The sequence below is a fragment of the Armigeres subalbatus genome, chromosome 1 (genome assembly GCF_024139115.2).
Source record: "Armigeres subalbatus isolate Guangzhou_Male chromosome 1, GZ_Asu_2, whole genome shotgun sequence".
In the NCBI taxonomy this organism is placed as follows: domain Eukaryota; kingdom Metazoa; phylum Arthropoda; class Insecta; order Diptera; family Culicidae; genus Armigeres; species Armigeres subalbatus.
In genome coordinates, this window is record NC_085139.1 from 58,465,149 (window position 1) to 58,488,870 (window position 23,722).

General features: G+C 39.8%; 1 protein-coding gene across 1 annotated transcript in view; it reads left to right on the plus strand.

Annotated features, from left to right (window-relative positions):
• The window catches only part of LOC134225947 (E3 ubiquitin-protein ligase RNF19B-like), a 198,116-nt gene that overhangs the window by 102,520 nt on the left and 71,874 nt on the right, over window positions 1–23,722 (plus strand). Inside the window, exons 4-6 of the mRNA XM_062706409.1 lie at window positions 11,503–12,157; window positions 14,150–14,431; window positions 14,508–14,605. Of these exons, the coding sequence (XP_062562393.1) occupies window positions 11,503–12,157; window positions 14,150–14,431; window positions 14,508–14,605 (1,035 nt within the window). The remainder of the gene's footprint in view (window positions 1–11,502; window positions 12,158–14,149; window positions 14,432–14,507; window positions 14,606–23,722) is intronic.

Sequence of the window (23,722 nt, forward strand, 5' to 3'; positions counted from 1 at the left end):
CAGAACTTTGAGAACGGTACACAGCAACATAATGCCTCGCCAGTTATCGCATACAGTCAGGTCACCCTTTTTGGGCACCTTCACTAAGATACCTTGCATCCAGTCGACCGGGAAAGTTGCGGTGTCCCAGATATTACGAAATAAACAATGCAGTAGTTGAGCGGATGTCATGGGGTCAGCTTTGAGCATCTCGGCTGATATGCGGTCGACCCCTGGGGCTTTATTCGATTTCATGCTTTGGATGGCTGTTTGAATCTCTAGCAGTGATGGAGCTTCGGTATTGACGCGTGTTATACGTCGGATCCTAGGCAGATCATGCCGAGGTGGTGATGGCCTGGCTGACACTTGAAAAAGTTGTTCGAAGTGCTCGAACCAGCGTTTCAGCTGGTCAGTTGGGTCGGTCAATGATATAAGAACAATAGAGTTTTATGTTCAAAAATAAAATATATTGTATTTTTATGATATTTTATTGCAACTTTATTGTATTTTTTTATCCGGGACCACATCTATTGCAGAACAGTGTTAGCAAAGTTGTGCACCTATAAATAGAGAACATGTCTACAATATTGTCACTCGTTTATCATGTGCGCATGTGCTCAGAGGAAAATAAAACTAAAGAACTAAGGTTGAAGCCATTAGAATTCAAAGGGAAACTTAAGCCTACTTCAGCAACCTTACACGATAAACATCTCGGTCATGAATTTAGGGCATAGTTTTAAAATCATGACAATTTGTTTTCAATTCAATTTTATTTGGTTACATTTTGTTTAACAATTTCTGTTCTTTTTACATTTGATTTGATTCACTTTCGTTTACATCTTTGGTTCTTTGGCAGTTTTATTGTTTATTACATCACGACGGAGTCTAAAAAAGGCTTCCATATTGGCCCTATTGGCCCTCATCTCGCGCTTTTGGCGTGTCAAATGCCAATTTAGAGTTTAGCATATATCTAATATTATAAATATCTGTCGCCTGCTTTCGGACTTTGTGCACGTAAAAGCATGATTAAACATTGCATTCGAACACGATTCACCTTAACGCTGAATAACGAATCATAAATATACAAACAATATCTTCATATGGACGAGAACAGCTTCCCTGGGAAGCTTACCAGACTGATCAAAGCAACGGTCGATGGTGTGCAAAACTGTGTGAAGATTTCGGGCGAACACTCCAGTTCGTTCGAATCGCGCCGGGGACTAAGACAAGGTGATGGACTTTCGTGCCTGTTGTTCAACATTGTGCTAGAAGGTGTCATGCGGAGAGCCGGGTGTAACAGCCGGGGTACGATTTTCAACAGATCCAGTCAATTTATTTGCTTCGCGGATGACATGGACATTGTCGGCCGAACATTTGCAAAGGTGGCAGAACTGTACACCCGCCTGAAACGTGAAGCAACAAAAGTTGGACTGGTGGTGAATGCGTCAAAGACAAAGTACATGCTTGTGGGCGGAACCGAGCGCGACAGGGCCCGCCTGGGAAGCAGTGTTACGATAGACGGGGATACCTTCGAGGGGGTCGAGGAATTCGTCTACCTCGGATCCTTGCTAACGGCTGACAACAACGTTAGTCGTGAAATACGAAGGCTCATCATCTGTGGAAGTCGGGCCTACTACGGGCTCCAGAAGAAATTGCGGTCAAAAAGATTCGCCACCGCACCAAATGTGTCATGTACAAGACGCTAATAAGACCGGTTGTCCTCTACGGACATGAAACATGGACAATGCTCGAGGAGGACTTGCAAGCACTCGGAGTATTCGAGACGGGTGCTTAGGGACCATATTTGGCGGTGTGCAAGAAGGGGTGTGTGGCAGCGAAGAATGAACCATGAGCTCGCCCAACTCTACGGCGAACCCAGTATCCAGAAGGTAGCTAAAGCCGGAAGGGTACGATGGGCAGGACATGTTGCAAGAATGCCGGACAGCAACCCTGCAAAGATGGTGTTCGCTTCCGATCCGGCAGGTACGAGACGGCGTGGAGCGCAGCGAGCGAGCTGGGCAGACCAGGTGCAGAACGACTTGGCTAGCGTGGGGGCGTATCCGAGGATGGAGAGATGCGGCCTCGAACCGTGCATTGTGGCGTCAAATTGTTGATTCAGTGTTATCTGTTTAGATGTTAACTAAATAAATGAAATGAAATGAATGAATCTTCATATGCGATTGCTAATCATACATGTTTGATAATACATGTTTTATAATATCGAAAAAAAAAAAACATCTCATGACCATATAAATGAATGGGTTTGTATTGTAAAACTCCTCAAAGGCTCGTAGCATTTTTGCCTTTCTCGTACAACTGCTCCAAGAATGAACTTTTGATAGAAGGCCTGGAGATCCACACGCTCATTTGAATCCACTCAAAAGTGAGTCAAAATGACTCACTTTCAAATTTTAATGGAAATGTCAAAAAGTGAGTAACATTATATTTAGCAAGTGAGTCAATTTTCACTCACTTCTTATAATTTTGGGGTTTACTCACTTTTGCGTAGGGGCCCTCCTTAGCCGTGCGGTAAGACGCGCGGCTACAAAGCAAGACCATGCTGGGGGTGGCTGGGTTCGATTCCCGGTGCCGGTCTAGGCAATTTTCGGATTGGAAATTGTCTCGACTTCCCTGGGCATAAAAGTATCATCATGTTAGCCTCATGATATACGAATGCAAAAATGGAAACCTGGCTTAGAAACCTCGCAGTTAATAACTGTGGAAGTGCTTAATGAACACTAAGCTGCGAGGCGGCTCTGTCCCAGCGTGGGGATGTAATGCCAATAAGAAGAAGAAGAAGAAGAAGTCACTTTTGCGTAATTGTTCAACTCAACTGTCAAACAGTTTGAAAGTTTTCCGTGAAAACTATTCGCGTATTTTTGAAAAAAGTTTTGTTTAATGAAAAACGAAAAAACTCGTGTTTCTAACGACTCAGAAATGTAACGAACGTAAGTACGACACTTGACAAATATTGGAGCATGTGGACGGATTTGGCGGTGGTGATCCCGCTGTGTATGGCTCGCAAGGATTCTCACTGGTCTGGTAGTTCCACAGCATGATCGATCCGGAGGTGCTGTTCCGTTAGATTGTCGGCGACGGAGGATTTAGCGGTATGGCATTGACGATGCCCATCAGGAAGCAATGATGAACTAGAACTTTGTCCTGCAGTATCAACAATATATAGACGATCATGTGATGGATACAAATGAACGGAAACGGAATACTATATATAATAGCCCTGTTTGTCTGTCCGGTGACTAGCCAACCAAACGCAGCACGCGGGGAAATTCTCACAAAAAAAATTTAACGCTTCAAATCTTTTTTACTATCACATGCAGAAAACAAAACCAGTGACAATCTTAGACAACGAGACACAGCATTTGATGAAAAAAATCATAGACAACAGCCGTTGAAAATTTTGTTTTTTTTATTGCATGAATTAATGAACCGTTTACAATGAAAAAAAAAAACATTTGCCACGGGCGCTACTGCGTCCATAAATAAACTAGTGAAATATATCAGCCGTGCCAGGAGTTATCTTCAAATGGTAGACGGTTCAGCGAAAGCGAGTAACCATCCCAGTGCTGGCCGGGATTGAGGAAGAGCAGAAGGTGTGAATGATCGTGGGAAACAAGAAACTGTTCATTACATCCAAGTAAGTTGCTAAGAACTGGGCTCGTTAGTCTATGTTTTAATTTTATATTCATTCACAGTCTAGAGAATAGTCGCTACTTCTGCCAAGACGGTGCTGATGTGCACACCGACGGACACTTTTCCCTGACAAAGGTCTTACTCAGCGCCCGAGAGACGATGATTTTTGCGACTACCAACCATATTTGTTTTTTATACTTAGCATTATGAACTGTACATCAAGATTGTACGACATTTCGCGGTAAAACATTCCGCGGTTAACCTTTTCGCGGTGTACCAGTTTGCGGTCTACCACTTCGCGTTCAGTATCATATCGCGGTTTAACATTTCGCGGTTTATATTATTTGGCGGTATACCATTCCGCGGTTAGTACTATTCCGCGGTGAAACTTTTCGCGGTCAATACCAATTTGCAGGTTTAATTTTACTAATGTTACAAGTAGTTCAATAATGTGTTCTTTAGCTTTGTAAAGCCTCTAAATTCACCTAATTATTATGTAAAGCATAGTTTCCCAAAGTGGTGGGTCGCGAACCCCCAGCCTGTGTAAATTTTATGGAAGGGGGTCGCGATCTCCAACTTTGGGAAGCTATGCTGTAAAGCGAATAATCATTGAGTTTACACCAGACTTATATAAATTCAAATCCCAACAAAAAAAAGTTTTGAAGCAAAACATATTTGCAAATACGACTACCGCCATCGCACCGAGGGTGACAATGGGTCTGGGGGTGAGAATGGGTCATCGCTTTCATCGGCAGTCTGGAGGTAGAAGAGCAAAATCGTCCAAAAAGGTCTCTTGTATTTTAGTCTTCTTGCCCTCAGATGCATTTAATCCAATCTACAAGCATTCTAAGTGGTTGATACAATAACCCATTCTCACCCCCATTTGACCCATTGTCACCCCCGACGACGGTATGTAAAGAATGCGAACAACACACTCCGCCTTATACCGGCAAATGCAAACATTTAAAGAAGCAAAACATAACATTTGCTTTATACCGGGCAAATGCAATCATTTAAAGAAGGCGAAAAAACAGAGTTTGCCTTATACCGGGCAAATGCAAACATTTGAAGAAAGCAAAACAACACACTTTGCCTTATACCGGGTAAATGCAAATATTTAAAGAAGGCAAAACATCACAATTTGCGTTATACCGGGAAAATGCGAACATTTAAAGAAGACGAAACAACACATTTTGTCTTATACCGGGCAAATGCGAACATTTGAAGAAGACAGCACATGATATTTCGCCTAATATTGGCTAACATTTAAGGAAGATACATTTTGCCTTATGAATAATTTTCAGTCATTCCATTTTCTGGGTTCTATCAGAATTCCATAGCTTTTTGCCTTTCTCGTACAACAAAGTTGTACCGAAAGGCTATCATTTCACTCCGAAAACGAACTTTTAATAGAAGCTTCGGAGACCCATAGTTTTATATACCATTCGACTCAGCTCGATGAGCTGAACAAATGTCTGTCTGTCCGTGTGTATGTAAGTGTGTATGTGTGTGCACAAAAGCTTAGAAAAACATTAGACAACTTTTCATATAGTAATCCTTAACCGATTTCCTCGCAACAAGTTTCATTCGACAGGGGGCAAAGGCTAATTGATCACTATTGATTAAAACGATCGCCCGTTGCGTTTAAAAGCTATGAAGAAAATGGTACATCGAACCATATTCACCATATAAGGTTGGTGTCTTGGCTAAATGCGAGAAAGGCAGTATCACTACTCGGTGTATTAAGTTGGGGTTTTGTCTTTCTCGTACAACAAAGTTGTACCAGAAGGCTATAATTTCACTCCAAAAGCCAAATTTTGATAGAAGGCTCGGAGACCCATAGTGTTATATACCAATCGACTCAGCTCGAAAAACTGAGCACATGTCTGACTGTGTGTGTGTGTGTGTGTGTGTGTGTGTGTGTGTGTGTGTGTGTGTGTGTGTGTGTGTGTGTGTGTGTGTGTGTGTGTGTAGCCCCGGGAATTTTTTTATTGTTAAACACGTTTCATATAGAAGGACTTGACCGATTCGAGTGCAACTAGTTTCATTCGACGGAGAAACTTTCCTAGTTGGACACTATTGTTTTTGTTTGCTAATAACTCATTCGATTTGAATAATATTTCTATTTTTCTTTTAACAAATACGCTGTTTACATGCACACTTTAAGTTATTAATCAATTTAGCCATGACGCAATCCATTACTCTCATAATAATTGCTTAAAAATTACTCAATTATTGAGTAATTTATAAGCAGCGTGATAGAGTTGCATCAAATATTTTAACCGCCAAGATGTAGGCAATTAGCACAGCATTTACAACATTAATTCGAATCCAACATATCCGACCTTTATCATATCTAGACCAAGATTTGAAAAGGGCGTAACAGCCAAAAATTATTCCATCTGATTTTTTGTCCACATATATGGCATTATATGTAGACGAAGAATCAGAAGGAATAAATTTTGGCTGTTACGCCCTTTTCAAATGTTGGTCTAGATATGATATAGTGTATCTTGATGACAAAGTTCCCACATCTAATTATCATATTGACAATAATGTATGTATATGTCTTTTGGAAATAACCTAAAATAATGCGTAGAAGAAAAAAGAAAAATACTTGAAAGGGAAACGCAATGGAAGAAACGGCCATATAAAGAACAGAAAATTAAGAGTTGGTAGAAAAGAATGGCAAACTCTTAAAAATACAAAAAAAAAAGTTAAAAAGATAAGCTAAGCTTGAATACTGCGAAACGGAGCACCACGAAATTGTAAACCGCGAAATAATATATACCGCGAAACGGAATACCGCCAAATTGTATAAACCGCGAAACAGATTACCGCCAAATGGTACATACCGCGAAATGGTACACCGCGAAATAGTACACCGCGAAATGGTTTACCGCGGAATGTTTTACCGCGAAATGTCGGACAACCGTACATCAACTAATATTTAAATTAATAAATAAAAGCAAGGCGGGTAGCCTTCCTTTCATTAAAATAAAATGCCATTCCATAATCAAGCGCAAAGCACCCGGCATTTTCTAAAGTGAGTAAGATCTACTCACTTTTTGTTGAAAAAGAGTGAGTAAGAGCTACTCTAATTTTGACATGATGCTACATTACTCCTAAGTGAGTAAATATACGGTTACTCAAAAGTGAGCTGTTCCACTTTTTTTCAAAGTGAGTCAAATTTGACTCACTTTTGAGTAGATTCAAATGAGCGTGCATAGTGTTATATATCGATCGACTCAGCTTAACGAACCGAGGTGATGTCTGTATGTGCACAAATTTTGTAGAAACACTTTTTAGAACTTAGCATTTCTTGATTTACTCGCAACAAGTTGCATTCGACGGGGAATGCAGTCCTATTGTTTACTATTGAAAATTGGCCCGATCGGAAATTGCATTTCGGAATTATTAAAAAAAAAACATTGTTTTCTCCCAAGGGTCCCTCCTTGGAATTTTTTTTCAAAATCATTTTTTTTAACAATGGTGGTAAGGTATAGTAATTAATGCAAAAACATGCAAAATAATAGATAAAATGCGATCTACTCCCCTAAAGCGCTTTTTGACCTTTCTTCTGTGAATTATTCAATACATTTTACGATGCACGAGAACGGCGATGATGCCTGGTGGTTTAATCTGTGTTTTTGTTGTTAAATAATCATCCGAAACATACCAATTCCTCGCTGAATTGTATTCAGCTTAAATTTTTTGTTATCTGAATATATTTTGCCTAATATTGCAAAAATCCTGGGATAAGCGATATTTTTTATCCCGAATTTCGGGACAAGAATAAGTCTCGGGAAATCGACTCTCTAATTTCTACTTTTATATGCAAATTGTGATTTGTTGAAAGAGAAATTTATCGAATATTATGATTTTATATGGTCATCTATTACTTTTTCCATTGACTTCAGTGAACTGACGATAAACTAATAGGTCAAAAAGCAGAAAGAATATCACCTGGATATTGGTGTAAAGCCTAAAGGGATGATAGACTTAAATAATTCGATTAAACTAATGTCAAGTTTATCTTTTTCTTCTTGTCCATTTCACAAGATTTGAATGGTTTGGAAAAGCCCAACCCCAATTCGATGTTAGATAGGGTTGCACAGGCACTGGTGTTTAGTCTTGTGGCCCATTATTATTTCCTGGTGATCAGTGAGTTGGGAAATCGGGAAATGCGGGAAATACGGGAAAAAGTCGGAAATTTCTTGAAAAAATACAAAACAAAAATCACCAGGTTTTCATTTAATTGATTCATGTATTATAATTTTTCTAGTGTAAAAAATGGGAAACATCGTTTACTATTTTAATCACATAGGCTTTTCCACGTACCCTTTGAAACTATTTGAGGAACTATCCGGCCTTGTCAAATTCAGGGAATCAATTATTTTGGAATGCGCCTGCGAAACAAGCGACAAAAGAGAACCAACGACAAAGCTTTGTTTTTGTCGGAGATAATAATGACAAAGATTCGAAAAAATTTGTCAGCAACAAAAAAGAAGACAATCTTGTCGAGTCTAGAGCTCTTTTCAAGGTATAAAAAAGTTTTAAGATCTGAAAATAGATTGAGAAAAAAATTAGAGATTATAGACAATGAAAAACATAAGCTTATTTTTATTATTATCTTAATTAAAGAGATTTGTAGCCCTAGGCTGGCTCATCTCTGAAAAAAAGAAGGTTTTGGAGAAGATGGGAGCCAAAATATTGGCAGAAGCAAAAATGTTTATTCTCTCAACGGATTCTTTAATTACCTCGCCTTCCTGAGCCCGTCGGATCATTGTCGAGAACCATTTTCACCGGGTTACTGTCCGACATTCTGGCTACGTGTTTGGCCCACTGCAGTCGTCCGATTTTCGTGGTGTAAAAGATGGATGGTTCTCCCTGGTACCTGAGCATGTCCTCCCGATATCGTAGCCGACCCTTAAAAATAGGATTTCATCATTAGTTCTAGGGTTTTTTTTTTGTAAAATTCCAGATTTTTTAAAGGTTTTCTAAACAATTTGTATGATCTTCAGACAGGGCTTCTTGTAGTCTCGCGGTTTCCTACTCGCCGCTGCCGTATCCAGGCGCTAACGTATATGTAAAATTAGCCAATGAGTTAACCACTTGAAGTTTGTATGGTGAAAGACATCTAACTCAGGTTTTCTCAACAGCAGGGACTTTTCATGAAAATCTATTTGGTACCAATTATGTAGGAAGGTGTCTGCTACTACGCCTACCAAATATTTTTTTCGATTGAGGTGATTATTTTCGAGATATTGAACCTTAGATGCTTTTCGCCACGCTGATTTCTTAAAGTTAATTCCTAGTGTGCCGCTGTAAGTACGCTCAAAGTAGGCGATTCAGGAGTGCTTTCTATTTTATTACGAGTGCGTTTTCAATATTTACGTTTAGCCAGCATTATTTCTTTATTGTATTCAGTTAGAGCATTTTTGTACTGATGCCAGTCTTGGGAGGTTTTTTCTCTGTTAAATAGCCTTATTTCTTTCTTTTTTTTTTTTTTTCTTATTTTACATTCCACCATGATACTTATCTATTGAAGAATTTTTGTTGGGTTGAACAACTTGCGTTGTAAGAAATAAACATATTTTCTACCAAATAAGTTGAGGCCTTCTCCAATCAATTGACTTTCAGTTCGTTTACAGAATTGTTAGAAAATCTTACAACCTGCTGGTTGGGTGTAAAGATATATCCCTGTTAGTTTTTTTGGTAGTATCTGCAATGCTCTGCCATAATTTCTCCGGCTTTATATTCGAATCTGATGAATGATTTGATTATGGTCTGACAATGATATCTCATCGGACACTGTCCAAATGTAGATTTTTTCGAAAGTAATTAACTTCAAAGCGTTGGATTTAATACTAGTTATCCTCTAGCTGTAACAAATGTTGGGCCCCTGGTTTAAAGTTAGTGCTACCTCATAAAGTATGATGGGCGTTTACATCACCGCCAAGTATAAATTGTTTATTCATTAATTTACAAAAAATACGCTTCTTCGTCACTTCAGATGGGGGGTCTTCTTCAACGACACCTAGGCAGTATACTGAAGCTACATACACTTCAGTCTTTCCTCGAGCTGTCGGCCCCTGCATTTTTATTGCAACGATGCCTCTACACAGAAGAAAAAAAGTACCCAACGTTGAGTTCTTTTAAACTTACTTTTGAGTTTTTTTCCTTCTCTTTCATCCACTCTTTCTTTTGTTCTCAAAAACCAAAGATCGAAACAATCCAACGACGCCAGTTCAATACGGGAAGCCATTACCTGAACTCAAAATTGAGTAAATTAAACTTCCAGTTGGGTAAATAAATTTTCCGTTGGGTAATTTTTTAAGGTGACACGGGAAGCACAATTATTATTTATTTATTCAGACTAATGCCGAATTGGCCTGTGCGGTATATAAGAGTCTTCTCCATTCGGCTCGGTCCATAGCTACACGTCGCCAACCACGCAGTCTACGGAGGGTCCGCAAGTCATCTTCCACCTGATCGATCCACCTTGCCCGCTGCGCACCTCGCCTTTTTGTGCCCGTCGGATCGTTGTCGAGAACCATTTTCACCGGATTACTGTCCGACATTCTGGCTACGTGCCCGGCCCACCGCAGTCGTCAGATTTTCGCGGTGTGAACGATGGATGGTTCTCCCAACAGCTGTTGCAACTCGTGGTTCATTCGCCTCCTCCACGTACCGTCCGCCATCTGCACCCCACCATAGATGGAACGCAGCACTTTCCTTTCGAAAACTCCAAGTGCGCGTTGGTCCTCCACGAGCATCGTCCAGGTCTCGTGTCGTAGAGGACTACCGATCTAATGAGCGTTTGGTAGATTGTCAGTTCGGTATGGCGGCGAACTCTATTCGATCGGAGCGTCTTGCGGAGTCCAATGCACGTACGATTTCCAGCCACTATGCGTCGCCGAATTTCTCTGCTGGTGTCATTTTCGGCAGTCACCAGTGAGCCCAAGTACACAAATTCTTCTACCACCTCGATTTCGTCACCACCGATGCAAACTCGCGGCGTGGAACTCACATTGTCGTCTCTTGAACCTCTTCCTATCATGTACTTCGTCTTCGACGTGTTGATGACTAGTCCGATCCGCTTAGCTTCCATCTTCAGTCTGATGTAGGCTTCCTCCATCTTCTCAAAGTTACGTGCCATAATATCTATGTCGTCGGCGAAGCCAAATAGCTGGACGGACTTATTGAAAATTGTACCACTCGTGTTAATCCCTGCTCTTCGTATTACCCCTTCCAAAGCGATGTTGAATAGCAGACACGAAAGACCATCACCTTGCCGTAACCCTCTGCGGGTTTCGAAGGGAATCGAGAATGCCCCTGAAACTCGAACTACACACATCACCCGATCCATCGTCGCTTTGATCAACCGTGTCAGTTTATCCGGAAAACCGTGTTCGTGCATTAGCTGCCATAGCTGATTATTGTCAGAGGGGTTTTTGTTGACTAAATTTTAAGAAATTTGGCCACAATATTCTGTGATATGCAAATAATGTTCAGGTCAAATTTGAGGATAATTAGTTATAGAAAACCCCCCTGACAATAATAGATCAAGGTCTCTCATATTTTAGTCTTCTTGCCCTCAGGTACATTTAATTTATTCTACAAGCACTCTAAGTAGTTGAAACAGTGACCCATTCTCACCTCCATTTGACCCATTGTTACCCTCGATGACGGTATCATAAATTGTTTTAAGGAAGTTAGAGGTGCTTAAATACTAGATTGTTTGTTTTTTCATTTTTTTTTCAAATGTGTGTGCGAAATATGACATCGAGAGCCATCCATACCACATTGACCATCAATAATTATCAATTAAACTAATCTTCAATTTCTTCTTCACTCCATCTATTACAGCATAACCCGGAATCCAGCTCGCAACATTCCGGCAATTCACCGGGAAACCTGGACCGAGGCATCTCCACCTCGAAACTCACGCCAAATAGTCATAAGTCGTCTAATAGTCTGCACAGTAAAAGCACGGCCGGTTCCGGTGGAGCTTCGGCGGTGAGTAGCAACAAATCTCCCGAAGAATGTCCCCTCTGCTACGACAATCTGTCGGGCGGCGATGAGTTCTACTCGTTGCTAAACTGCAAACACTACGCCTGTCGAGGCTGCCTAGAGAACTACCTGATGATCGAAATTTCCGAAAGCCGCACGGACATCAGCTGTCCGCAGTGTCCGGAATCGATGCACCCGACTGACATTCAAACGCTGCTGAGAGCGTTCCCCGCTGCCATAACCAAATACGAAGACTTCATGGTGCGACGGGTGTTACTGGCCGATCCGGACTCCCGTTGGTGTCCGGGCCCGGACTGCAGCTATGCCGTCGTTGCCAATGGGTGTGCATCCTGCCCGCGGATACGCTGCGAACGGCCGGGATGCGACGTGCAGTTCTGCTACCACTGCAAGGCCGAGTGGCATCCGGATCAAACGTGCGATGCAGCCCGAGCTTCCCGCCAGAGTCCAACCAGGGCACCGTCCGGTAGTATAAGTCATGGTTCACACCATAGTAAGGAGTTGTTGATCGTATTTCGTTTTGAGATTGCTGTTTTGTTGTACTTTTGTGATTGATTGTTTTTTTTTGTGTTTTCGTGTTATTTATTCTAATATTCACCACATATAAGATGACTTAAGCAGTACTTAGTGCATGTTTTACTAAACTTACTGAAAAATTAGGACACTGAATAATTGCAGTTTCATTTTGACTACTAAATTGTATGATATTCTCAAATATTAAACATTATTCGAAAATAAGGCCATTTATAGCAATTTAATTAGTTTTTTTACTCTGCAAGAGAGTTCTTAGTTCAATAGAGATTGGCAATCTATTCCAGCTCACAAAGTTCCTATCAAAAAACGATTGACTGTAATATGATAAGGTCCTATAAATCTTCTCGTTCGTTTCTCTTAACCTTCTTAGTATATTGAGAAAAATTTACGAACTAAATATAAAAGTCATATTGATCCAGAAATGAAAAAGTACCATTTTTGCACTTGTATATCATGAGACTAACACGATGATACTTTTATGTCCAGGAAAGTCGAGAAAGTTTCCAACCCGAAAATTTCCTAAACCGGACCGGGAATCGAACCCAGCCACCCCAGCCAAATTGTAACCGAATTACAATATTTAAATATCTATGTGATAAATCCAGAGACAATGACCAAACGGGAACGACTCCTAAGGGGGCCTTGCTGGTTTTATAAATTGATCTATGCATGTCTTTCAACTGCTATTTCTTCTTACATTCTCATAACACGAGATTGTACGATCCATGAGAGAGTTTCCGACATATGTGGCCACTCCCGGAATTTGCTTCGGAAAAAACGTAGATGCAGGACGATTTCGTTCTTACACCAGCGATGTGGCAGCTTTTTATGGTTTACCATCAAATAGAATTTATAGAATCATATGCGCTTGTCATTTTCGTTTTACACCAAATATGCTGTTATGGTTGTTTCTTCATGACATTCTATCAAAAAGATGGTTATGTGCTTGAATTGATTTTCGACTGCTTTGTCCACTCCTGTTACCGGTAAAGTGCTTTAAGGACCCCTTGTAATATAGACAATCCAGCCTCGAGTTGAAAGTGTCTTTAATAAAGACATGAAAAAACGTTTACGTATTAAACTATAATTTGTACAAAGGTTTCACTGCGTCTATGTGACTCACTCGTGGCATGTTTGACACCAGTTCTGCATAAATCACACAATAACGTAAATCGATGCAGAATGTGAAACAAATAACCACACAGTAAGATGCAACTATTACCTAGGAATCAATAGCACATTTTGCATTAGTAGTAAAAGAAGGGACACTGTACCATGACATCTTCTCAACGTACGCCTTTGCTTCAGCTAAACGTTGCCCTAGGTTATGTAATTGTAAACGCCGGCCGCCTTTAACTGCAGCCGCGTGCCTTTAACTAATCAATCCTTGAACTAAACCTTTTCCATAGATTACTACTGCACTCAGGGGGAGAGCGCTACCGATAGTAAACTCGAGACGATTAAAACCGATTGGCTTCTAAATTGTTCTCAATTGCCGTATCGCCAGAAGAACGCCAAAGATCGTTATAATTGCAAATTAGACCTTGCCCCTAGCGAGGCGAAGCTGACTTAGTCATACGGACCGGTAGACAAATTTGTAATGCATCAATTAGACATTATCGATGGGATTTACACGGCATGTGTTGAGATAAGACTGAGTGGTAGCTGTAGTACTGTTTGTTATTTTTGGCCGTTTTTGAGTTATGAACGATTATTTGAACATGGCAAAATTAAGTATTTTTTGTTTGCTTACCGAATATATACACGATAACAGATGATCATTAACACTCATTCATTGTATTGTACAACTAACCATATAACGTTATATACGTTTGCATTTGAATTCAAAATGAAATCAATGACCGTTTGGCCGGTGCCGCCGGATGGTCATTGACATAATTGATCCATTGACCAATCCACTCGCTCTAATCGAATTTTCCGCTTTACGCAGAGGACGACATCAAGCCATGCCCCCGCTGCCAGGTGCTGATCGTCAAGATGGATGACGGTTCCTGCAACCATATGGTTTGCGCTATCTGTGGATCGGAGTTCTGCTGGCTCTGTATGAAGGAGATCAGCGATCTGCATTATCTGAGCCCCTCCGGGTGTACCTTCTGGGGCAAGAAGCCGTGGTCGCGCAAGAAGAAGCTCCTGTGGCAGCTCGGAACGTTGGTGGGGGCACCGCTCGGGATAGCCCTGGTTGCCGGAATTGCCGTGCCTGCGATGATCATAGGTAGTCTATCATTTTACTGAGTTAAACAAATCCTTGATTTGCAATTTTCCTGTAATCAATTCTTGTATCGTTTTAGGAATTCCCGTTTGGGTGGGACGGAAGATTCACACACGCTATAAATCGGTTGGAAAGCACAAACGGAATCTTGCCGTCCTGGGTGGCGTAACGGCGTCGGTGAGTAAACATTTCACGTTTTAATTAACCTAAAAGAATCGAGCCATGCAGAAAGAGAAGCAACTAACGGATAGAAGGTTTGATTGATTTTCTTGATTTGCTATATACTTCGGATTGGCTGTAAAGTTTATGGGTTCTTATCGGTCAGATAATTAGTTTGACCTATAAAAGAAGAGATGACTGTTTTCTTGTGCGATGGCGATATGCCTATTCGTAGCCATATAGCAACTGAAATACGTGAAGCTGGAAATTTACCAACGTCATGGTTCACGAAGACAGGTTATCTATTAATGATGGTTTTGTTTCTTGCAAAACGTGCATCTTTAAGGAGAAATAATAACGCGTTTGGCAATGTCGATTCAATTGGTTTTGCTAGGTAAAGTGTAGTCCATTGATAGCTGCGGACGCAAAATAATGTATTCAATTGCCATCCATCAAAAAAATCGTCTTGGTGCGGATAATCAGCATTACAACGATTGGCTTAATTTTTTAATCACATTTAATTGGCGGAATTGTGTGTGATTGAAAACACGTTGAAAAATTGCTTTACATATCTACATTATTTTGCCTATAGGTGCATTCAGTTGAATAACCGCACTAATCATTTCCTTTTTGCAGCTGCTGTACAATTAAATTAATCATGATTTTTTTTTCGTACTTTGATGGTATGGCTATCTTTTTTCCGGATTTAGTTTGAGTTTGTAAAACAAGATTATTCCAGATATGAAATTTGTCTGACATTATTTTAAAGTAGTCATGTTACCTCGAGCTGTCAATTTTTGGCTTCCTCGTATTTACCTAAGACGTTGTGATTGCATTGTATTCTTGTTTCCTACGGTTATGTTTTTGCTCTATTACCCGCAATGCTGGGTAGATACCTTTACGTGGTGTGTTACGGGGTAAGATCTACCACGGTTATATTGCCAGCTGCAGGCAAATCCTGACCCAACGAATACCTTCCTCATTATCCAACTCCGTGGTACTTATGAGGGTGTCGCTAAGTCGGTGGCCTCTCGTTAAGTAAGTACTACATCAACACTTCCTTCCTCTCCCTAGTTACGGTGAAGATGGGCGTGGCCAGGAGTAGTAATCCTCATGCTTTTGTTATTTTTGTTTAAGACTGGAATCAAGGACCACTCCCCTTCTTGATTTCTGATAGCATTCTAGATAAGGATCTCAAAAGTAAAACATGAGTATCACTAGTGTCCAATCTACGAATTACATCGTAACAATGCTAATGCTAATGCTAATGCCTACGGTTATGTTTTTGCTCTGCTGAAAGAAGTTTTAGGGTCTGTCTCATGTTTCGAATTAAACTTAAATTACAATTACCTTCGTCTTTACGTTGGACCCGTTTGCGGAAGTATAATTTCGACAAGCGGTGGTTATCCTGCAAAGACACCGTTCTGGGGTAACGCTCCTAGAACTCTAGGAGGTCTCGTCTCCAAGCTCTCATGAACATTAATAAAAATAAGAGAAACGGGAGAGGCTCTGACTGAATTTCCACTTCCTGCAAAGAAACAAAGTTTCAAGACTTTACCCAAGCGCAGAGAAAATGCAAGAACGCTGCAAGAACGTCAGATATTCCTTCTAATTCTAATATTTATAATAATATTTTGCCTATCGAACTGAGCATGATGAAATTGAAATTAAGGCGATTCGAATAATTCGAAGAAGCAAAGGATTCCGCCATTTCTGTTATCAGTTGCCAAGTTTTCTGGTATGTGAAATGAAATTTTGAGGTTTAATTTCAGATTGCCTGGAACGGTGACTCTGCGTTTTGCCGGATTCTTCGACGATCGCTAACGCCTTCTTTAGCATAACATCGTCTAGGAAGCAGCATAAGTTTGTCACGTACGACGAAAAACTGAACGGTTGTCTAAAGTCATCTTAAGAGGTCTACCCAGTGATGATAAATAAATGGATAATATCAAGATGGAAATTTCACAATTGCTTGGATTTAGTGATGAACTTTGTGCAAACTTAAAAATCACGTTAATAAATAATAAAAAAATGCTTGGATTCACTCCTGTCCTGTCCAAGTAATTAGAACGAAGAAGAAATCTCTCACTCTTTCCAGAGAGCGCTTTACCAAGAATTTTATTGAAAGTTCATCTTAATAAAAATGAACTTGAAGGGCTTAGAAAAAGCCTGCTTTATGCTACATGTTAGCGCTGACATTTCCGCAGACCTAGAAGAAATTTCCAAAACCTCACTCATTGCCTTAAGCCCCAAACATGGGAAAGATGTCTTTTTTTTAGTTTTTCAACCAATTCTCTTAATTTTTGGTAGTCTGGAAAAACTCGCCGAGATCTGTCGATTAAAGTGTGTCGAACTACAGTGTACTTTATCAAAAACTTACGTTGTCTGTGCTCTGGGGTCAGTGGTAGGACATGTCCTACACATGAATTTTTCTGGGTGGGACAATCTGAGCATTGCTCTACCCATGATTATGGTAAAATGAAGTAATTGCTGGCAAGAATCTGTGTTTTAGCAAATGGTGATTTCAAAGTTTTTGTGTCTTTATTAAGGACATTTTAAAGTTAATCAGAGTCTTAATAATAATCATAGAGGTCCACCGCCAAACTTCGCCAATCAAACCGTTGTTTGAAGTGATGAACATGATGTCATTTTTGTAATCACTTTAATTCCCTTTTTTTTAACTGTTATTCGAATTCCACTAAAAACGAAGTTCCTGTAACTTCTACTAAATGAGAGCAAAATTTCAATCATTTAGTCTAAGTTACTGTCGCAATAACTTCGTTATAAATGACATCCAAACAACAAACTTTTAGGCAAGGCTCTAGCATAAGCTTTAGAATTTAGCTTAAAGAATGACAAACTTCTAAATGATCGAATTCAGTTTACTAAATGATTGAAAACATCGTTCGCCTAAACGTTTTCCAAAGGTAAGACAAAAGTTTGTTTATATTGTTTATATTCTGCCGATGCAGCATCCAAATAAATTATCATCAAATATGCAATTTGCAACCTCAATTAACTATAACCTAAAACCTATTCTTTGAATAATAGAAAAAAAATAGCAAAGGATGTATCGAAATAACATTGTACTAATATCAATGACAAAACAGACAATACAATCACAATACGGTATTCAAATTACAGAAAAGGCGGTTTTCCTCGTGCGGTCTAGCCTTCCCCATTTTTTTCCAAATGGAACTCGTTTTCGTACCACTGCTTTAATCGAACTGGATGATGGTTGTATAACTGACAACAAATGATACACATTGTTTTTTAAATATTGGTTAGGGGAAAGTGGGGCAAGATGGCCATCCTAAGCGGTAACCCTTGTAAAATAGTGACACTCCTTCAAATTCTGCTGATTTGTCCATGAAACACCTTTATGATGACCGGTCTTTGACGTAAGTATCAACAAACACTGATTAATAACGTTTCAGTATCTTATAAACTGGTTTTAAAAAAGGTGTTTTTATGATACCTATATTTACCATATGGGGCAATATGACCACCCCCTCGGGGCAAAACGAGCATGGACCAAAAACTATATCAAAAGTGTGCTAAATTTATTTAGAATAGGGGACACATTTCTTGCACTTCTATGGATTATGTTCAAATGATGCTTCGTTTAAAAATGTCGTTTTTCATGTTGATTTCTTGACAACTGGCACTACGACAATATCAGAATTTGCCTAAAACTATTTTTTACTGTTAAAATCATATCCTTTGTTTTAAATCATCTCTGATTCACGCAGAAACTATTTTGATCATTTTTTGAATGCATTTAAGGGTTAGGCGACTCTTAATCCTGGAGATGACCTTGTTCCTATACAGTTGGCAATACCGCCCCAGGCCGACGTATATCCAAAGATTTATATCCTATCGAACCTAATTACTGTGAATCTCCTCAAATTATTATTATATATAGGCTATAGTTATATAAAAGGTTCGGTAAATATCAATTTGTCCTGAAAAATGAGCAATTTAGGCTTCAATTGTTAAATTATGTAACTAGAAAATTATAAGAAAATTCGGATTTCAACTAAACCATCTTCAAATCAATATTACAAGAACAAGTGAGGTTGTCAAAGTGCATTTTTCAGTTGTATAGCCCTTTTACATTATTGTAAATCATCCCTTGTAATAATAATGTGAATATAATGCTCACTTAAGGCATAATTAACGTTGGCTGTCTTGCCCCATATGACCATCTTACCCCACTTTCCCCTACTAGTCTTACTAACTACTCAGTACCCATGAAAGACAACATTGTTTCAGCGCGGTATTCTATGTTACCAACTATTATCATATGTAATAAAAGCAGAATCATCATACAGAGTGTAGTTACTTGTCTGTCACAGACAATTTTCAAACTTTGGTATGATTAGGATATTGAAGTGCAATAATTCTGTAATTTGAATACCGTATTGTGATTGTATTGTCTGTTTTGTCATTGATATTAGTACAATGTTATTTCGATACATCCTTTGCTATTTTTGTTTCTATTATTCGAAGAATAGGTTTTAGGTTATAGTTAATTGAGGTTGCAAATTGCATATTTGATGATAATTTATTTGGATGTAATCAGGAGGAAATTCACGGTATATATGGTTGCATATTAGAGAAATATCGAACGCAAAAATCATTAAATTTGTAACTGCTATAACCTTCGATTCCCTAGATGAAATATTTTGAAATTTTCATAGCAGACGCCTGGATATTATATCTTTCGAAAGGCGAGTTCAGAATGGATGGACATTTTTTTCGTTAATAACGGTCACAGGCACACCGTGAGCTAATTTGGATAAAGTAAGATATATTTTTAGCAAATTAAAAAATATGAAAGCTCCGGATCGATGGTTTTTTTTTCTATATTCGTATCAACAAACGTCCTGAAAGTTCTTCATTTATTTTTTTTAACCCGAAGTTTCCAATTGTCATACGCCAAAGTTGTTCCAATTTTAAACCAGAACAAAAATCCAGCTCTTTGAGAAGATTATTTTGAATACAATGATGTCTCATATTAGTTAGAATTAAATTTTTACTGATGAGAAATTCGGTTTTCGTCGTAGGTATTCAACTTATCAGTTATCAAGAGTTACAAATTTCATTCGACTTAACCTTCCGGGACTCGCTTGGTCATGGACCGCTCACGCAGTTCCGCTTCTGTTGTGAACAAGAAGCGTGCTTTTTTCGAAGGTGTTGTACTTTTTTCAACGGCGCGAGTTCCCGAAGGTCAAAAATCTGAAGGATATTCGACTGGGTTGCTCTTCTATATCAAAAGAAAGCATTTGACAGTGCTCCAATCCATCCAATTAGTTGATGTGTCTTTTGCCGATTGTTCAATTACATTTTTCGGGGTTGATTGTTTGTTTTTCGGTACATCACCTCATCGCTGCGATATCTAGTCACTTGATGGGGCTGCCATCATAGGAATAGCTTACTTGACACCGCATTTCTTGTTCAGCTGCCCGCTACGGAGCAGACGCTGTTTTGGTCCGCCCCTAACATAGGAAACAGACGCTTATGCCGGTTTTGATGTCACCCAACTCCAGGCTAGGCTAGTGCACTTTGAGCGGCACACGGTCGCTTTGGAAGGACCTGCTTGGGGATACATGCAGCCCGCATAGGTAGCATACCCTCATTATAGTTGATGTCAGAAGGACAAAAGTATCAAGGCTACACTAAAGTCACTAGATATAAAGACTGGCAAAGACACTGACCAATCGAACTGTCATTTGTGGGATCCAATCAAACATGACGCTTCAAATGGACTTGAACCAATGGAGAGTATTGAGATAGTGCTGATAAATATATTTGAAAATTATCCAAAAATATAAAATACTAGAGTCCAACGAAATGGATAAAGGAATTTGGTCTGGGATTTACTAATTGAGCAAAATTTTATTTGATTTATCGCGAATATAATGTGAAAAAAGTGTGTTTTTTTGGTGAATGCAATAATCGTGCGACAGCTTGAACTTTCTCAAATGTCACCAAACTCTAAAAAGATTTTTTTATCTGATTAGAAAATCTAACCGTTTTCACTCCGCCAGACTTTATATCCAGTGACTTTGGTCTACACTACTAGCTAAGTACACAGCTCTTAACTGACGGTCAGCAGACCCGTGGAAGCGTGAGAACTTAAACTTGTGAAGACCAGTGCTATGTTTGTCGCCTTTTTCCAGGCGTCAACTCACCAGTCAGGCAGATTAAAATACGCAGATTACAATATTTTTTATCAGGGGGCTGATACATGCAAAAGCTGGTTCTTCTGATTTACCATCGGGGTGTCAAAAATCGTTTTTGCAGATGACACGAACCTTTCCGCCTAATGACGTAGCCTTCGTTTCGTTTGTAGTAGATTTGCAGAAAAGTTTGGATTCCTTTCCACTACTTGCAAAAATGGAAAACTTCCCCGAGTGCTTCTAAAACTCTGCCTATAATTTTCTCACATATGCCGAAAGCTTCTAGTTGGAAACCTTCTAATAGATATGTATTATCACCAGGTATGGACTTTCAATAAATTGGTCTAGCGAAATTAAATATTCAAAACTCAATCCAGATCAAGCCAGATCAAAAATTGAAGGCATTCAAGCTAAATGTATTAATCATTGTCTGCCCATTCCCTTGTCTGTCGTACCGCATTACGAATGTCTTCCTCTTGTTGTAAATTTAAAGGTCTGTCGTTAATCCCTTTCGTATGTCTTCCTCTCGTCGTTGTCTCCCAAAAAAAAGTTTGTTTGTCCCGTTACAGATGTAAAAATGCGAGTAATGTCAACTTTGTGAACATCAGCATCGTAATTACTTCTTCTTCTTCTTATTGGCATTACATCCCCACACTGGGACAGAGCCGCCTTGCAGCTTAGTGTTCACTCAAGCACTTCCACAGTTATTAACTGCGAGGTTTCTAAGCCAGGTTACCATTTTTGCATTCGTATATCATGAGGCTAGCACGATGATACTTTTATGCCCAGGGAAGTCGAGACAATTTCCAATCCGAAAATTGCCTAGACCGGCACCGGGAATCGAACCCAGCCACCCTTAGCATGGTCTTGCTTTGTAGCCGCGCATCTTACCGCACGGCTAAGGAGGGAGATCGTAATTACTTAAGCACCCTAAAATCCTTTCCTTTCCTACTGTATTATTGTATTCCTTAACCTCGACTAAACCGCAAGTCTTTCGGTTCTCCAAAACTAACACTATGTATAAGAATCGAGAAATGTATTGTTAAACTTGATTTCGGCTCCGTAATGCTTCACGGCAAATGAGCCTTCCAAATAAACGAAAGATTGAAAAAAAAAACCGAATGTAGCAAATATATTGAGTGTCTAGACACTTATGAAAATAAAATCAAAACTTTGTCTTCGGAACAAAATTTTAACTGGAAAATTTTTTTTTAGACCAGCCATGTTGTATGCAGTGCCTCTTATTGCTAGAATACCAGAAGGAAAGCACTTCCGAGGATTCAAAAGTTTAAATTTTTTTCTGAATTTGTTACCATATAGTACCAATGAGCTTCTCATTTCTTATATTGCGACAAATGTCCATTAAAATCATTTCCAAATTCAGACAAAAATTATGAAACTGGAAGAAACAAATTTCACAAAAATTTCCACCGTGAAAAGAAAATCATATAGATAGAGAAACCGGAGTAACTTATGGGGCCCTCCTTAGCCTAGCGGTAAGAGGCGCTGCTATAAAGCAAGACCATGCTGAGGGTGGCTGAATTTGATTCCCGGTGCCGGTCTAGATAATTTTCAGTTTGAAAATTGTCTCGACTTCCCTGGGCATAAAAGCATCATCGTGTTAGCATCATGATATACGAATGCAGAAATGGTAACTTGGCTTAGAAACCTCGCGGTTAACAACTGTGAAAGTGCTAAATAAACACTAAGCAGCAAGGCGGCAATGTCCCAGTGGGAGATGCAATGCTAAAAGCGCCGTAGCGTGTGGGGTTGGCCGGGTGGGCCCCCGCCAAGGGCGCCTGGCCTTAGGGGGCGCCAAAATCCAGAATTCCGCTATAGGAAATGATTAAAAATTATTCGAAAATTCACTGGTTCAAAGTGATACAAATTTAACCTTTTATTACGATTCTCTCGGGGACTACATAATATAATCAATCATTTGACGTATTTCCGGAAGGCCCTGTTCCGTCAATAACTGATACAAGTTGTTACCGAATGGTATCACTTTGTGTATGGTGTTGGTATGCAGGGAAATAATTTGTCAAGTAAGTGTCTAATCGTAATTTTAGAACAGGCAAAGTGGGTGGCAAATGAATACGGTTATCAAAATTATGTGCTCCAGAGTCTTCGATGAAAAAAGGAATAGTGATCAGTCGAGGTACGAGATACTAAGAACCTACAGCCAACTCGCATCTTTGAAGTTTATTCCATTCCTTCTGAATCTCGAAATTTTATGATAAGTGGTAAATCAGCCCAAATAGTCAGTCCGATTGTTGACGTTCGGGAAGTGGGAATCCAGCTACGTGCCTGTGTGGTGATTGCGCCTTTTCGACACCTCTCACCAACTGTAGCTGTTATTAAAGCCTGTCCACGTTAAACTTCGGACACCCATCATCCATTGCGATTTTTAAAATTTTTTACAAACCACTGAGGAGATCAATTTACATGACAGTTGAATCTCTCCGCTTTATGTTATTCTTGCAGCTGGTTTTAATTCTTATCCAAAGAGATAAAATGGCCAAAAATCAATTGGACATTGTCTCAGTGTCCGAAATTTAACGTGGACAGGCTTTAACACGAGAACGTCATCTTGCAAATCGGCGTCCTGTTGCTGGTAGTTTTCCGCGTGCCTAAGTGCACTTCCGGAGCGAGGAATTACGCATGGCTGGCCAACGTTTGGTTATTGGTTTCCGGGGTTGACAACTGTTGGCCCTAGCTCTGCGATACGACTTCCGTTGACCAAAACTATCCGGTCGGCAGACGACTTCCAGTGAGCGGTGCGTAGTGAAGAAGCCGATCGTCCCCTAGCTTGGCAAGATCTGCCAAGTGAGAATCACTGAGGTTGCTAACATTCTGCCCAGAGGTGCCGGGACTCGTATTTCTGAAGGTACTTCCTCGCCCGGACCGACGGGCGGTACCACGCCACGAACGCCATTTTGTCATACGGAGT